Here is a 17,980-nt window from a genome sequence, read left to right on the forward strand (position 1 = left end):
GCTAAAATTAACCTAGTCTAAAAATTCTAGACTGTTCATGACTTTGACAGTGGGCAAACTTACAAAATCAGCAAGGGATCAAATACTTATTTCCTCCACTGTATATATTTATATCACTATACCTAAGAAGCTAACCTGGCCAATTAGTAGTGGGTTAGGCCTTATTCACACAAACGTATTGCTCGTCCGTGTGCTGCCCGTTTTAACAGTGGACAACACACTGACCCATCCATACAAGTCAATGGTGCTATTCACACATTCGTTGCTTTTAAAAGAGCATGTGCCCGAGAACCTCATAGCATGCACTATTCTGGTTCGTTTTTGCAGACCAGACTTGCCCATTGAAGTCTATGGGTGCTTGAAAACGTTGTCCGTGTGCTGTCCTCTTTTCACAGATCTGCTGCTAAGCGATGCAAAAAAAAAATATTTATGCTGTAAAACCAATAGAAAATGGCATCAGAGTGATCATGTGACCTTCCTGTGGGTGTTTTCAGGGGGTTGGGACAAAATTGGGACAAAATTGACAAAGCTAGACCTTATTGCGGACATGAAAAAAAGATGTCAAAAAGCTAATACTCATCTTCTCCTCTGCACTCCAGCATTGTCGATACGGGCATGTGACCACTCCAGCAAATCTCTGGCCAAAGTGGTCATGCTCATACTTACTGAGATCACCGCTGTGGCCAGTGATTGGCACGTGCTGGTACGGAACATCACAGCTCCAGCAGATGTGTAGCTAGGGGTTTTAGCACGTGGGGGGGGGGGACACATCTGAGTGGGCCCCCTACACAGTATAATGACCCCAGAGTGGCCCCCCCACAGTATAATTCCCTTATAGCTGCCCTCACACAGAATATTGCCCCATAGCTGCCCCAACACAGTATAATTCCCTTATAGCTGCCCCCACACAGAATATTGCCCCATAGCTGCCCCAACACAGTATAATGACCCCTTAGTGCCCTAATACAGTATAATGAACCTATATCTGCCCCCACACAGTATAATGCCCCTGCAGCTACCCCCACACAGAATAAAGCTCCAATAGCTGCCCCCACACAGTATAATGCCCTTATAGCGGCCCCCACACATTAAAATACCTCTATAGTGCCTCCCCACACAGTATAATGTCCCTAAAGCTGCCCCCACACAAAATAATGCCCTTATAGTACCTCCCACACAGTATAGTGTTCCTATAGCTGTCCTTACACAGTATAATAACCCCTTAGTGCCCCCACACATTATAATGCCCCCAAACAATATAATGCCCCTATAGCTGATCCCACACAGTATAATGCCCCATAGTGCCTTTTACACAGTATAATGCCCCCATAGCTGCCCCATACAGTATAATGCCCCCATAGCTGCCCTATACAGTATATTGCCCCAGAGCGCCCCCCCCCCATACCCAGTTTAATGCCACCGTAGTGCCAGATAATACAAATTATTATAATAATTATTCACTTAACCCCGTTCCCACAATGAGTGGAGGAGATCCCTCTGCTCCTCTGTTCTGTGCAGCGTGTGGCTCAGCGCAGACAGTCCTGAAGAAGCAGATACAGTTGATACTGGGAAATGCCACTGCTGGGGGACAAGGTCCTGGGCCCTACCATCACAGTGGGCCCAGGGCCACCGCCCCACCCCTGCCAACCCACTAGCGATACCGCTGAGCTCCAGCCTATATAAACAGAGACCAGCAGGGGACCATGGACTGGTAGTGCTGGAACTGCAAGGGATTAGAGGTTGAGAATTAGCTATTTTTTTATGTCAGTAAAAATTAAATTTTCAGGTAAAATTTATAGATTTTATAAAGCCAAGATAACTCCTTGAAAGTTTAAGTACACGGTTTGCAAAATAAAAATGAAAAGATAAGTTAGTTAGATGCTGCTAAAACACAATAGAGAACGTTTATTAATGCATCACTTTTGTGTTCATCCCAAAGTCCATATTTACAAGGCACCTGCAGTAATGTGTTTTTTCTGTAATTTCCAAATTATGATATGAGAAGTGAACGGGGACTAACAATTGGAGACAGTTTGGGATATAACCTGGTATAGTTCTCATAGCATGTGCCAAACTCTCCAAAATGTGTGTGCTCTGCTAGGTTCACCGCTCTTCGGAAATCTACAATCCTAAAGGCCTGATCATCATGGTTGGTAAGAAGCCGATGGCCATTAAAAAAAGATATAAGCAGCACCAAAATAAGGTAAAACTGGGGTGCAAAGCCATGGAATCTGGCTTGAAATCATAAAGTGAAAAAGACAGCCCTCTAAAATAGTGAAAAAAAAGTTTTTATTCACCCATATGTTCACACGTGATGTTTCAGCCCATCATATTGTGCCTATCTATCTATCTATCTATCTATCTATCTATCTATCTATCTATCTATCTATCTATCTATCTATCTATCTGCTCATATCTATCATTCTATTATCTATCATCTATCTATCAATCTATCTCATATCTATCATCTATCTATCTATCAGCTCATATCTATCATTCTATCATCTATCTATCTATCTATCTATCTATCTATCTATCTATCTATCTATCTATCTATCTATCTATCTATCAGCTCATATCTATCATTCTATTATCTATCATCTATCTATCAATCTATCTCATATCTATCATCTATCTATCTATCAGCTCATATCTATCATTCTATCATCTATCTATCTATCTATCTATCTATCTATCTATCTATCTATCTATCTATCTATCTATCTATCTATCTACTCATATCTATAATTCTATTATCTATCATCTATCTATCTATCTATCTATCTATCTATCTATCTATCTATCTATCTATCTATCTATCTATCTATCTATCTATCTATCTATCTATCTATCTATCTATCTATCAGCTCATATCTATCATTCTATTATCTATCTAATATCTATCTATCTATCTATCTATCTATCTATCTATCTATCTATCTATCTATCTATCTATCTATCTATCTATCTATCTATCTATCTATCTATCTATCTATTATCTCTCTCTTTTTTTTTCTCTCTCTCTCTTTTCTCTCTCTCTCTCTCTCTCTCTCTCTTTTTCTCTCTCTCTCTCTTTTTCTCTCTCTCTCTTCTCTCTATCTCTCTCGCCACATAGGTATACACAGTACAGTCTATACACAGGCACAGTGTCTTCTGGGCGGGTGTAATACGGTGTAGTCCTTCAGTAAGGAGCTGGTCGCGTTGATGAAGGTGGGGTCACCACCTCCTGCCCGCAGCGTGTACGGGGCAGCACTCCCTCCTCCTGCTCTGTAGTGCAGGGTGAGCTGCTGTCTGTGCCCGGGATCCTTCTGCTTGTGCCATGTGTATGACGTAAGACAGGATCGTGTGTCAGAGCTGCGGGGACTGGGAGGCTGCTCATCATCGGGCAGGAGCTCCGTAGAGCCGGCTACTACTGCGTCTATCTGGGCTGCTATGTGCGCACCTGGGAGGATTCTGTAAGGACTAGAGGAATACGAGTGGGATGAGGATTAGATCACAATGGAAGGACTACTATCTCCCATGAGAACCAAGGTAAGATCGCCTGGTGCTGGTATAGATGCCATTGTATAGTCCTTGATGATCAGGTGCATGTCCATGGCATGTGTGCCCGGTCTAGTGGTAATAGTTCTGCAGAACCCGGACCATAGTCTGCTTTTCTGCAAAGTACTGCTGTCTCTAGAGGTGACAGTCTACCTGATCAGTGTTAAATTATTTCCAAATAAGTTTTCCATATACAAATGGAATTCATTGTAAGAAAGTGAATGACTTTGTACTTGCTTGTCCTCTAGTTTGCTCAATGCCTCTCACAGTGACTTATTGTTCTCCAATGCCAGATACACATCATGATTTGCCAGCGATGATCAATACAAATAATAATTACATCTGATATATTTTCCCAATGATTTCATTTCTGTACCTTGTATCCAATCCACATTCTTATTATGGTCGAATCATGTCAATGTGATACCAGAAATGTAATAATTATACTTATCGATCATCATTTTAAGTCGTTTTGAGCTAAAAGTTGTTACTCGAAGGCTAGCTAAAGATCAGCGGAAAGGGTTCTATGCTCCATTGACAGCTATGTATACTGGTTTATCAGAAATTGCTATTGACTGTATTGTGTACTGTGCTTATTTGGACTACATGAATTGTTAGTTGACATTGGATGCCAGCTGCTTGCTTTTAAATCGTCCGGGGCAGTTTTCTTCATATTGGCATATATTGTATTTATATGACTTCATTGTGTAGTGTACTTGGTGAAGGTTAGCAATACATGCCTGGGGCACAAATGGCGTGCTGCTCTGGGATCTAATTTACAGCAAATCTGTAATGTGGAATATTTCGGCTATATGTGAAATGTATAATTCAGATCTGCATTTAGAGGCTTGTATGAAGATACTTCTCATATACGGCTTTGCGTTACTATCTCAGAAACATTTTCCCAATTTGCATTAAGGTTCACAAGGAGATATTTTTTGTGCTCTACTGGAATGCATATAATCTTTATTGGACAGCTCTATTTCCAAGTCTACACTTACAGTAAAGTGGTTCTAAGGATTGCTTTATACCTGTTCGGACATATTACTCTACAGTAGACTGTTAGAGCCAATCAGAACATTGCAGAATCCGGTTAAATGTAAAAATTTGGGATTTGGCCAACCCTTTTTTACAATGTAACATCAAATACTATTCATTAGGGGCTCATGCATAATAATAAAAATTATTATAGTGATGACTTTCTATAATAACAATTCTAGTAAGCATCTGGTTTGGAACACCATTAAGGGGATGTCCAGAAATACCTGCAGGTGATCAGTGGATCACTGTGGGTCCAGCAGATTAAAAACCCTGCCGATCACTGAGGGTGACCCACTCTTTACAGTGGCTCACCTCTCTGACTAATAGAGCATGGTCTCGAGCAGGGGACCCCAATCTATGATATACATATGCTCAAATAGAGTTGTGGTAATGCATGTGGATGGATAGGGGTCCCCCATTCTAGTAATTGGTGGGGACCCAGAAGTTGCACACCCACCAAGCTATCAATTATCTCCTATTATTTGGCTAAGTAATAAATGTTATTTCTTGGAAAACCCCTTTAAGTGTATATTTTGCAAATGTTCTTGGAGTATGGAAAATTAGCAGTTTACATACACAAAAAATATTTGGATTATAATAGATGTATTGCCCAAATGCTATGATCACTGTATGACTAGTCCTTCCTTATCCTTTAGGTTCATGGGTTACTGTGCAGCTCTGAATCCCTAGCACAGCTGTTTTCCAGTTGTAGAAGGAGCAATACTGCCTAGAGCTGGGGTCTCAAGCACGTGGCCCGCGTGACACAGAGCCGCTAGTACAGACTCTTCTCCGGGACTCTGGAATTCCCTGACATCGTTGTCCACATATGGACAGCGATGTCTGGGGCTTCTACAGAGCCGGAGTCCCGTACAGAGCACTAGTATAGGCTCTGCTCTGGGACTCTGTGGAATTCCCTGACATCGCTGCCCATATATGCACAGTGTTTTCAGGGTCTTCCCCAGAGCGGAGTCCCGGGCAGAGCGCTAGTATAGGCTCTGCTCCGGGACGCTGTCCATATATGGACAGTGTGTCAGGGTCTTCCCCAGAGCGGAGTCCCGGGCAGAGCGCTAGTATAGGCTCTGCTCCGGGACTCTGTGGAATCTTCTGACATCACTGTCCATATATGCACAGTGTTTTCAGGGTCTTCCCCAGAGCGGAGTCCCGGGCAGAGCGCTAGTGTAGGCTCTGCTCCAGGACGCTGTCCATATATGGACAGTGTGTCAGGGTCTTCCCCAGAGCGAAGTCCTGAGCAGAGCACTAGTATAGGCTCTGCTTCGGGACCCTGTGAATCTTCTGACATCGCTGTCCACATATGGACAGCGATATCTGGGGCTTCCCCAGAGCTGGAGTCCCGGGCAGAGCACTAGTATAGTCTTTGCTCTGGGTCTCTAGGGAAGCCTCTGACATTGCTGTCCATACATTGACAGTGATGTCAGGGGCATTCCCAGAGCAGGAGTCCCAGTGATGTCAGGAGCACAGCTGGAGTCCCAGGAAGAGCTTACTAGCGCTCTGCCCGGGACTCCAGCTCTGGGCTTGCCCCTGACATCCATGTCCATATATGGACAGTGATGTCAGGAGCAGAGCTGGAATCCCAGGCAGAGTGCTAGAAGTGGCTTTGCTCTGGGACTCCAGCTCTGGGCAAGCCCCTGACATCACTGTCCGTATATGGACACTGATGTTAATGGCTTCCCCAGAGTTCCGGTGCATAGCTTATACTAGTGCTCTGCTCCGGGACTACGGCTCTGGGGTTGCCCCTGATATCACATTCTGGTCCAGGAGGATCCCCTGACGTCACTTTGTATGGACAGTGACGTCAAGGGCTCCAACAGTAGAGGAATCCCCAGCCAAAGCATCGGCAACGCTCTAGCTGGGGATTCCACTCCTAGAGGGAGCCCCAATGGAGCTATCTACTTGGGGTGTGTTTGGCATTATCTGCGGAGGGCACTGTGGCAGCATCTGCGGAGGGCACTGTGGCAGCATCTGCGGAGGGCACTGTGGCAGCATCTGCGGAGGGCACTGTGGCAGCATCTACGGAGGGCACTGTGGCAGCATCTACAGAGGGCACTGTGGCAGCATCTACAGAGGGCACTGTGGCAGCCTCTACAGAGGACACTGTGGCATTATCTATGGGTGTGTTGCATCATCTACAGAGGGCACTGTGGCATTATCTACAGAGGGCACTGTGGCATTATCTACAGAGGGCACTATGGCATTATCTACAGAGGGCACTGTGGCATTATCTACAGATGGCACTGTGGCATTATCTGCAGAGGGCATTGTGGAATTATCTGCAGAGGGCACTGTAGCATTATCTGCAGAGGGCACTGTGGCAGCATCTACAAAGGACTCTGTGGCAGCATCTACAGAGGGCACTGTGGCAGCATCCACAGAGGGCACTGTGGCACTATCTAAAAAGAGGCTGCCCAATCTTGACATGTGTGTCTGCCAAACACTGCCAACTGAGCCGCCGGACTGCATTTAGCGACACTTAAACTGGAAAACTGGATTGTTGAAATAAGCACGTGGAGAAATCTCTAAAATTTTAAACCTAGCGGTATTATTATAGTAATGTAGTATTATTATTATAGTAATATAGTGTTATAGTAGATCAAATAACTAATTGATTAACAATAATTTTGTATTGTATCAAATTTGAAAGTAATGCAGCTGGTCAACTTCCCATTTTTTCTATATGAGGCCCACTTACCCGGCCGAGTTTGAGACCCCTGGCCTAGAGAATGCCACTGTCATGTATTTGGCTCATCTCTAGGGATTTGTCAGTTCTTATGGAAATTTATTGTAACTTACAGGACATGATTTATTTTTTTTAAAAGACACAGCTTTTTTTTTATCAATTTAACTAAAAGGACAATTGATTGTAGTGGAAATATAACAAAGGACCCATTCTTTAAATTTTTGTTTAGACAAAGCACATGTATATAACAAAACTATTGTGAGTCTTAGCCGTAGATGAGTGTACTCACTTATCGTTTTCCCTAATGCCAATTTTTTTAATGAGTCGTCATCTGTCTTTTAAAACCGGTCTTGGATACTTTTGATTGGGGGTCTATGAGATTTGACCCTTCTGAAATGTCTAATTGCTGTTATTGGAATACCATCTTCAAGTCACAAATGAAAGTAATAAATTCTCATAAAAATAATGCATACCGGTGTAACAATAGGTTAGTCTTTGTTGCTATGATTAAATTAACTTTATAGCAAATACACCCATTGAAAATTTGTAATAACTCTACTTCTATAATTAGTAGAATGGTTTGATATGCAGAGGTGGGCCCAGTCATTCTGTTCTTACACAATAAACATAATTCACGTGTAATAGTCTACATTGTGTTCAGCACTGTGTAATATGTCACTTACCATATACTGCTGAGCTTTTCTATTGTGCTGTAGTTCGAGGGTGCATTACATTGATGATTTAGGTGGTTTGCATTCTCTGAATTGTAATGACAGCGCCAGCAGCTTAAGAAACCTCCTCAGTGGGCAATGTGTTTGAAAGGGTAGTACTCCATCATTTCATCCATAAAGCAATCTGTGATTTTTACTGCTAAATAGTAACACAACTCATTACCCAGCCATGTTTAGATACCAACTTAATTCTAACCATCTACATTAGAAAGTCCATAAATTGAACATCAAATGGTAATTACCTTCTATCATCTAATATGCTTAACCCAATTGAATCATAAAAAAAGCACATTTCTATTGTTGGATTTACATAAAATTCACATGAACACATGTGAGTCAGTTTGAAGCCATTGTTTCAATATAGTGACAACTCACTGAGGGAAGATAACGCAGTAAGAGCCCTTTTACACTGGCCAATTATTGGGCAAATGAGCGTTCATAAAACGCTTGTTCCCGATAATTGCCCAGCGTAAACAGGGCAACGATCAGCCGATGAACGTGCAAATGCTTGTTCATCGCCTGATTGTATCATTTGCGCAACCTAAAATATTTTCGTTGTTGCCATCATATTTCCCTGTGTAAACAGGGAGATGCGGGGCCAACATTATAGAAATATATGGGGACGAGCGATCGGAGTAACGAGTGCTCATCTCCCTACATTAATTTTAATAGCTCCTTGTGAAAGGAGCAAACGAGCGCCGAACAACGAGCTGTCGCGTTGATCGGCGCTCGTTTACACGGCACTCGTCATGCCGTGTAATTGGACCCATAATTTAACCATATAGTGACGGTCAAATGACAAACTCCGCTCTGCAAAATATGACAAACATAGCGCTCTTTCGTTCTGCCTGTCTCAGTGTATAAACGATATACACACATATACTTTCTGGCCACAGGTATGTCTACACCCTTCCTACTTATTGTGTTCAGCCACATCTAATTGAAAACAGATGCATAAAATCAAGCACACAGTCATGCAATCTCTGTTTACAAACATTGGTGGTAGCAGTATGGGTTGTACTGAAGGGTTCAATGACTTTAAACATGGCACTGTCATAGGATGCCACGTATACAAATTACTGTAGCTCTTAGGAGCCATTTGACAAGTCAAAAAGCCAGTTGTAACTTTTTCGCTTCCAGTTGTTCCTAAACTATTTTATTAAACAACGTAACATGAATGTTGTGTTCCATAATGTCTTAATGTGACAGCATTTGTTTATACAATGTGGCTATTAGTAACACTTTCAAGCAAATGGTTATGCATTTGTAAACTCACCATGACTATCCTCCAGTTCTCCGACTATGCCTTCCTTTGCTTGTCACTATACCATCTCTTTTTCTCTCTACTCTACTGTTTTCCTTTGAAGTATCTAATTATATTTTCCTACTTAATGTGCCATTTGTAGTTGACTGCCTTTCATATTTCACTCAAATCCCCTTAGCATTGCCAGCAGGATTTTAAGATGTCAAAGGAATTGTAGCAATCTAAACCCCCCTAACTTAATACTGAAGGTGTAGATGGGGGTATATATTATACTGCACACGTGGCTTATTGGCCTGAGGGAAATGATTGATTTTGCTATTTTCTAGGAATGTGTTTTCAGGCTTCCAAATAGAGTTAGTTCAGCATTTACCTACTTAAAAGAAATGAGCGTGAGATGTAAACGAATTGTCTTAGGTGGGGTGAAATCATTGTTAACAAAGTTATACTGTTAGTAGATTATCTGCTAAATGTTGGAGACTTAGCTAATGTATGTGCATGTGATACTTGTGGTTAGATCCACTATAGTACACTATTCCGGCTAATATTTCTTCAAATGAACTGGAGCTTTGTTGAAGATCAGCATTCCTCTTCTTAATTGTCAAGGCCTAATAACCCTTCTAACGTAATATTTTAATGGGAAAATGAAATTAGTGATGTTCGAGAAGTTTATGCCTCCCTTGGTGATTAAGATGAGAGATTTTACTACCCGAAGGGGTAGTGAAGCAGGGAGAATTTATAGTATTCTGTGGCAAGACTTGCAGCGTTGCTTTCCTTATATAATGTCTTCTCATGGATCATCATTTATTCCTTTTTTTTCTTTGCAAATATTCATAGCGTACACTAAGTCCATTTGCATTGTACATCTTATTTTTCTTTAATATGATTATCTGTTACATCAAGTAAATGTTTTTTTTATTTGTTTTATAAAAGGGACAAGATACAACATAGACCTTAACCATATCAGTGAAATAAAACGACCCTGCCGTTTTGTTTCAAGTTGAATAGAGGGTCATGTAACCTTGGGGTGCACAGACCAGATTGGCCTGATGAAGACACCGGTTCGGTGTTGAAACGCGTAGCCTCTGACAAATAAAGACTTTTCCTTGATACCTGTCTAAGCCTCCACATTGTTCATCATTCATCATAGCAGTACCGGTGGTCCTTTCTTTTTACTCTATCAAGGCTCAGACCTGATCTTGTCCTTGGTAAACTGCTGAAACCTGGATGTCCAAATTCCCATAGTAAATGGACAAAATTGATACACTGTGTTATGCCAGGTCCATGGGGGTTGTATATCACGAATTGATTCTCTATTTGCTGTTCTATTCATCTTTTTGTCATGCACCACCCATCATGCGCTACACTAAGCATAACACAAAACATACATTTTTATCTAGAGTGTTCCTTTAAAGTAATATCTTCTTGAAACCAAACTCCACTCTTCCCACCTAAAAAGTTCTTTGCATATTCACTGGCTTTTATTTACACCTCAGATGCATGAATTCCTACCTCTGGATTCTGAAAACCAGACCATCAGTTTTTTTGCCAAACTTAAATTTCAAGCCATAAGAATTTAGGGTTTCCGAATCATCAGATGCTGTCATAGAATTTTCAAAGATAAAACAATGGTCTTACAATACTACTATTCTACTATCATTCCTAACCAAACCTGCTAGACATATTATTTTTGTGCTGTATTTCCCAAAGGGGAGGAAGTATAGAAACATACAGGGGCTCTAGGCGGTACAGAGGGTGCAATTGCACTGGACCCTGAAACCTAAAGGGTCACCAAAAGGTCCCTCGGCCCCATATAATTAGACAAGTACTATAAATTACTTTGGGGGGGTGGTCCTGTAACAGAATTTGCATTGGGGCTCTGTTTCGAGTTACGCCTCTGTACTGATTCTTTGTGTACTGGCATGTACTAGGCACCATGTTTAACCACTCTTAAGGGTAATAGCCTATATACATTTTTACATAAACATTAATATGTTTATCGTGCCAACGTCATACATTCTGGTGTTTAGTTTTGTAACTTTTGTTTGTACATTTTCAACCTACGGAATAGGATGACCTCATAAGCTGTAAACTGACATTTCATGAAAAGATTTTCAATGGTTTTATATTTCTAAGCCTTTAATCATTGCTGTTAAAGTATATAATAAATGTTCTGGGGAACATTCCACGTATTGTTCTTCATTGTGGTTTCACTTATACTGTGTTGTGTTTCTATGTTCACTAATTTTCATTTGTTAGTTCAGATTTCTATGACATACTGCTTTCATTATTCTTAAAGATGTTAACCCTTGTAAACACAAAAGCATTATTACAACAATAATATTAAACCATTATGCAACCGCTTTTATTGCTTTCCCATTGTCTTGAGACCTTGTCCCTTTATAATGTTATAGAAATCTCCCGTAATTGAATCTTTAGAAAAAACTTTAGCCCTGCAGGTTCTCTATTGAATAATTTTAGCAAGCGCTGTTAATGGCAGACAGTACCCCAATAAAGTAAGAGTTGACTTGAAGCAAGAGCTATCACAATTTGAGGTGCACAGATCAAATCTAGTTCCAACATTGCAATATTGCAGGACTAGATGGATGACCCAATATTCATTGTAAAGGATCACTCCACCCAAAATTGATACACTGTGTTATAACTGGTCATAGCCTGAGGGGGCGGTGTATGACACAGGGCTTTTCTCTGTGGTGTTCTTTAAATGTATGTATCATGTACCACCCCCTCAGACCCTACACCAGCCATAACAATCCATTTCTTTTGCCTGAAGTGTTCATTTAAAAAAAATCTTTGCAAAACCAAACCTCGCCACTTTCACCAAAGTACTTCACTGTGAGAATTCGTGCTTTTTCACTGACCTTTTTCAGCCACTTTAGACATCCGTTTCTTATTGCTTTTAATCCCTTCCCGAAGCTAATCTGTGGCTATATGTCCTAGCTGCCTAAGCCCCGTACAGCTAGAGCGTAAATATACAGCCCTAACTTGAATGGCAGATCGGAGCTGTACTGCATAGCCTTAAAGCTTGTTGCTCTAGTAGAACAAGCTACGTGAGACTATGTTATAATACAGGTGTAGAATAGATAATACTGTAAAGAATTTGACAGACACAGCTTCTGTATCGACGCCCGTGGGCAATCAGTCTGCACCTGCTCCTATGTCTGTGAGACTGACTCCATCTTCCACCACTCAGGATGGCAGGCTTAGGAGTGGGAGAGCCTATCACAGCCTGGCCAGACGGAGCTAGCTCCCGCCCACTGTCTATTTATGCCTGCCTTTCCTGCTCCTCCTTTGCCTGTGATTCTTCTATGCTTGTTTCCTGGCTTGCTGCTGCTGCTTGTACTACTCATCCTCTGCTTGTTATTGACCTTGGCTTTCTGACCACTCTCCTGCTCAGCGTTTTTGTACCTCGTTCTCTCCTGGTTTGACTCGGCTCGTTCACTACTCTTGTTGCTCACGGTGTCTCCGTGGGCAGCTGCCCCGTTTCCCTAGCTTCTGTGTACTCTTGTCTGTTTGTCTGTCTTGCACTTACTGATCGTAGGGACCGTCGCCCAGTTGTACCCCGTCGCTTATGACGGGTCGTTGCAAAAAGGCAGGGACTGAGTGGCGGGTAGATTAGGGCTCACCTGTCTGTCTCCCTACCCTGTCATTACATAATCACAGGCCCATATACCTAGTCTACCCTGGTCCCTGACACATCTATGGACCCCCTTGAGACCCTGGCTCAGCAGATGCAGGGCCTCTCCCTACAGGTCCAGGCCCTGGCTCAGAGGGACAACCTGCGTGATGCTTCCATGGTAGTGCCCCCACCTCACCTCTTGAACCCCACCTCAAGTTGAATGACCGGTTCTCAGGGGACCGGAAGACTTTTTTCTCCTTTCGGGAGAGTTGTAGGCTCTATTTTCGCTTAAAGCTCCACTCCTCAGGTTCTGAGAGCCAGCGGGTGGGTATAATTATGTCCCGGCTCCAGGACGGGCCCCAAGAATGGGCCTTCTCCTTGGCTCCTGATGCCCCTGAACTTTCCTCCGTTGATCTTTTCTTTTCTGCTCTCGGGCTCATTTATGACGAGACTGCCTTTGCCGAGAGTCAGCTGGTGACCTTACGTGAGGGTAAGAGACCTGTAGAGGAGTATTGTTCTGACTTTAGGAAGTGGTGTGTAGCTTCTCAGTGGAATGACCCTGCCTTGAGGTGCCAGTTTAGATTGGGTCTGTCGAACGTCCTGAAAGACCTGCTAGTTAGCTATCCCTCTGCTGACTCCCTAGATCAGGTTATGGCTTTAGCGGTACGACTTGACCGACGTCTCGGGGAACGACGACTTGAACGTTTTTGTGCCTTCTCCTCTGAATCCCCCATGATGCCTCCCGAGGTTCCGTTGCTTCGGTCTTCCACGGAAGACTTGGATGTACCTATGCAACTCGGGGCCTCCGTGTCCCCCCAACAACGTAGAGAGTTCCGCAGGAAGAATGGTCTCTGCTTCTACTGTGGGGATGACAAGCATCAAGTGAACAACTGTCCTAGGCATAAGAATAAACAGCCGGAAAACTTCCGCGCCTAAGTGATCATCGGGGAGGTCACTTGGGCGCACAGGTTTTCCCGTAAAGATGAAACCTAATAAAATCTTGCTTCCCTTTCAGGTCCCTTTTGGTGGTAGGTCTTCTACCGGCAGTGCCTTCGTGGATTCAGGGTCTTCTGCTAATATTATGTCTGTGGAATTTGCTATGTCTCTAGCTATGCCATTGATTGATTTGCCTAAACCTGTCCTGGTAGTGGGAATCGACTCCACTCCTCTTGCTAATGGTTATTTTACACAGCATACCCCTGTTTTTGAACTCCTTGTTGGCTCCATGCATTTGGAGCAGTGCTCTGTACTGGTGATGCAGGGATTATCGTCCGATTTGGTTTTAGGCCTTCCATGGTTGCAGTTGCATAATCCCACGTTTAACTGGGATATTGGGGATCTTACCAAATGGGGTAATGAATGCATGACGTCATGTTTTTCTGTTAATTCTATTTCTCTCCCTGAGGAGGTGAACACTCTACCTGAGATTGTTCAGGACTTCGCTGATGTTTTCTCTAAAGAGGCCTCCAAAGTGTTACCTCCTCATAGAGAATGCGATTGCGCAATCGATTTGGTACCAGGAGCTAAGCTCCCTAAGGGTAGGATATTCAATCTCTCTTGTCCCGAACGTGAAGCCATGAGAGAGTATATCCAGGAATGCCTGGCCAAGGGTTACATTCGCCCCTCTACTTCTCCGGTAGGTGCTGGCTTCTTCTTCGTAGGGAAGAAGGATGGTGGTCTTAGGCCGTGCATCGACTACCGGAACTTGAATAAGGTCACTGTAAGGAACCAGTACCCCCTTCCTTTGATTCCTGATCTCTTCAATCAGGTTCAGGGGGCCCAATGGTTCTCTAAGTTTGATCTACGGGGGGCTTATAACCTTATCCGCATCAAAGAGGGGGATGAGTGGAAGACTGCGTTTAACACGCCCGAAGGTCATTTCGAATACCTCGTCATGCCCTTTTGGTTGTGTAATGCTCCCGCGATCTTCCAGAATTTCATAAATGAGATTTTAAGAGACTACTTTGGGGTATTTCTTGTAGTGTACCTTGATGACATACTTGTGTTTTCCAAGGACTAGTCCTCCCATATTGAGCATGTCAGGAAGGTGCTCCAGGTCCTTCGGGAAAACAAACTGTTTGCTAAGACCGAAAAATGTGTGTTTGGGGTGCAAGAGATACAATTTTTGGGTCAAATCCTCACTCCTCATGAATTCCGCATGGACCCGCCAAGGTCCAGGCTGTGGCGGAATTGGTCCAACCTGCCTCCCTGAAGGCGTTACAGTGCTTCCTGGGATTCACTAATTATTACAGGAGATTTATTGCTAACTTCTCGGTCATCGCTAAGCCTCTTACGGATCTCACTCGCAAAGGTGCTGATCTCCTCCACTGGCCTCCTGAGGCTGTCCAGGCTTTTGAGGTCCTTAAGAAGTGCTTTATCTCGGCCCCTGTGCTGGTTCAGCCCAACCAAATGGAGCCATTCATCGTGGAGGTTGACGCCTCCGAGGTGGGAGTGGGTGCTGTCTTGTCCCAGGGTACCAGGTCCCTCACCCATCTCCGTCCTTGTGCCTACTTCTCCAGGAAGTTTTCGCCCACTGAGAGTAACTATGATATTGGCAACCGCGAACTCTTAGCCATTAAATGGGCATTTGAAGAGTGGTGCCACTTCCTGGAGGGGGCTAGGCACAGGTAACGGTCCTTACCGACCACAAGAATCTGTTTTTTTTAGAATCTGCCCGGAGGCTAAACCCGAGACAAGCTTGTTGGGCGTTATTTTTTACCAGATTCAACTTTTTGGTCACCTATAGGGCTGGGTCTAAAAATATTAAGGCTGACGCACTGTCGTGTAGCTTCATGGCCAGCCCTCCTTCGGAGGAAGATCCTGCTTGTATTTTGCCTCCAGGTATAATCATTTCCTCTATTGATTCTGATTTTGTCTCCGAAATTGCGGCTGATCAAGGTTCAGCTCCCGGGAACCTTCCTGATAACAAGCTGTTTGTTCCCCTGCAACTCCAGCTAAGGGTACTTAGGGAAAATCATGACTCTGCACTATCTGGCCATCCAGGCATCCTGGGTACCAAGCACCTGATTGCCAGAAACTATTGGTGGCCTGGGTTGCTTAAAGACGTTAAGGCCTACGTCGCCACTTGTGAGGTTTGTGCTAGGTCCAAGACTCCCAGGTCCCGACCAGCGGGCTTACTATGATCTTTGCCCATTCCCCAGAGACCTTAGACCCATATCTCCATGGATTTTATCACCGATTTGCTTCCATCTCAAGGCAAGTCGGTGGTGTGGGTTGTAGTAGACCGCTTCAGTAAAATGTGCCACTTTGTGCCCCTCAAGAAACTACCCAATGCTAAGACGTTAGCTACCTTGTTTGTCCAACACATCCTGCGTCTACATGGGGTTCCTGTCAATATTGTTTCTGACAGAGGGGTACAATTTGTTTCATTGTTTTGGAGAGCCTTCTGTAAAAAGTTGGAGATTGAACTGTCCTTCTCCTCGGCCTTCCATCCTGAAACTAATGGCCAAACTGAGAGGACTAATCAGTCTCTAGAACAATATTTAAGGTGTTTTATCTCTGACTGTCAACATGATTGGGTCTCATTCATTCCCCTCGCCGAATTTTCCCTTAATAACCGGGTCAGTAACTCGTCAGGGGTCTCCCCCTTTTTCTGTAATTTTGGGTTTAATCCACGGTTCTCCTCCGTTTCACCTGGTAGTTCAAACAATCCCGAGGTAGATGTCGTTCATCAGGAACTGTGCACAGTCTGGGCCCAGGTTCAGAAGAACCTAGAGGCGTCCCAGAGCATACAAAAGACTCAGGCAGATAGAAGACGTTCTGCTAACCCCTTGTTTGTGGTCGGAGATCTGGTGTGGCTATCCTCTAAAAATTTGCGCCTTAAAGTCCCGTCCAAGAAGTTTGCTCCCCGGTTTATAGGGCCGTACAAGGTCATTGAAGTCCTTAACCCTGTCTCCTTCCGACTGGAGTAGCCCCCGTCTTTTCGAGTGCACGACGTCTTTCATGCCTCCCTCCTTAAACGCTGCTCCCCGTCCTTGGCTCCCTCGAGGAAACCTCCAGTCCCTGTTCTCACCCCTGAGGGGGTAGAATTCGAGGTGGCCAAGATTGTCGACAGCAGGATGGTCCAAGGCTCCCTCCAGTACCTGGTCCATTGGAGAGGATACGGGCCTGAGGAGAAGACTTGGGTACCCGCCCGGGATGTTCACGCTGGGGTTTTGCTCAGGAGGTTCCACCTTCGTTTCCCCAATAAACCAGGTCCACCTAGAAAGGGTCCGGTGGCCCCTCATAAAAGGGGGGGGGGGTACTGTAAAGGATTTGCCAGACACAGGTTCTGTATCGACGCCCGTGGGCAATCAGTCTGCACCTGCTCCTATGTCTGTGAGACTGACTCCATCTTCCACCACTCAGGATGGCAGGCTTAGGAGTGGGAGAGCCTATCATAGCCTGGCCAGACGGAGCTAGCTCCCGCCCACTGTCTATTTATACATACCTTTCCTGTTCCTCCTTTGCCTGTGATTCTTCTATGCTTGTTTCCTGGCTTGCTGCTTGTACTACTCATCCTCTGCTTGTTATTGACCTTGGCTTTCTGACCACTCTCCTGCTCAGCATTTTTGTACCTCGTTCTCTCCTGGTTTGACTCGGCTCGTTCACTACTCTTGTTGCTCACGGTGTCTCCGTGGGCAGCTGCCCCGTTTTCCTAGCTTCTGTGTACCCTTGTCTGTTTGTCTGTCTTGCAATTACTGAGCGTAGGGACCGTTGACCCAGTTGTACCCCGTCGCTTAGGACGGGTCGTTGCAAGTAGGCAGGGACTGAGTGGCGGGTAGATTAGGGCTCACCTGTCTGTCTCCCTACCCTGTCATTACAAATACAGTATCTGATGGAAGATGCTAGAAAAACCTCCATATGCCTCCATAAAAAAGGCAAATGTACAGTAGGCCCCTTAGAATTCTAGGGGGCTGTATTACTGCTCTGTACAAAGGGAGGCTGTTGGCGACATATGCCATAGTACAGCGGCATACATCATAGCCTTCTGTTGGAGGTATATGGTAGGAAATCCTGTCAGCATATACCTCCAATGGAAGGTTCAAATGTATTGAAAACAGAAATATATA

General features: G+C 44.0%; 1 protein-coding gene across 2 annotated transcripts in view; it reads left to right on the forward strand.

Moving 5' to 3' along the window:
* Positions 1-3,157: 3,157 nt before the first annotated feature.
* FRMD4A (FERM domain containing 4A) overlaps positions 3,158-17,980 on the forward strand; it is a 383,316-nt gene continuing 368,493 nt past the window's right edge. The window contains exon 1 of one of the 2 annotated variants that reach the window (XM_075857392.1): positions 3,158-3,531. In XM_075857392.1, coding sequence (XP_075713507.1) covers positions 3,499-3,531 — 33 coding nt within the window. In that variant the 5' untranslated portion in view covers positions 3,158-3,498. The remainder of the gene's footprint in view (positions 3,532-17,980) is intronic. The other variant, XM_075857390.1, reaches the window with a different exon arrangement.

This window comes from Rhinoderma darwinii, chromosome 3 (genome assembly GCF_050947455.1).
Source record: "Rhinoderma darwinii isolate aRhiDar2 chromosome 3, aRhiDar2.hap1, whole genome shotgun sequence".
In the NCBI taxonomy this organism is placed as follows: domain Eukaryota; kingdom Metazoa; phylum Chordata; class Amphibia; order Anura; family Rhinodermatidae; genus Rhinoderma; species Rhinoderma darwinii.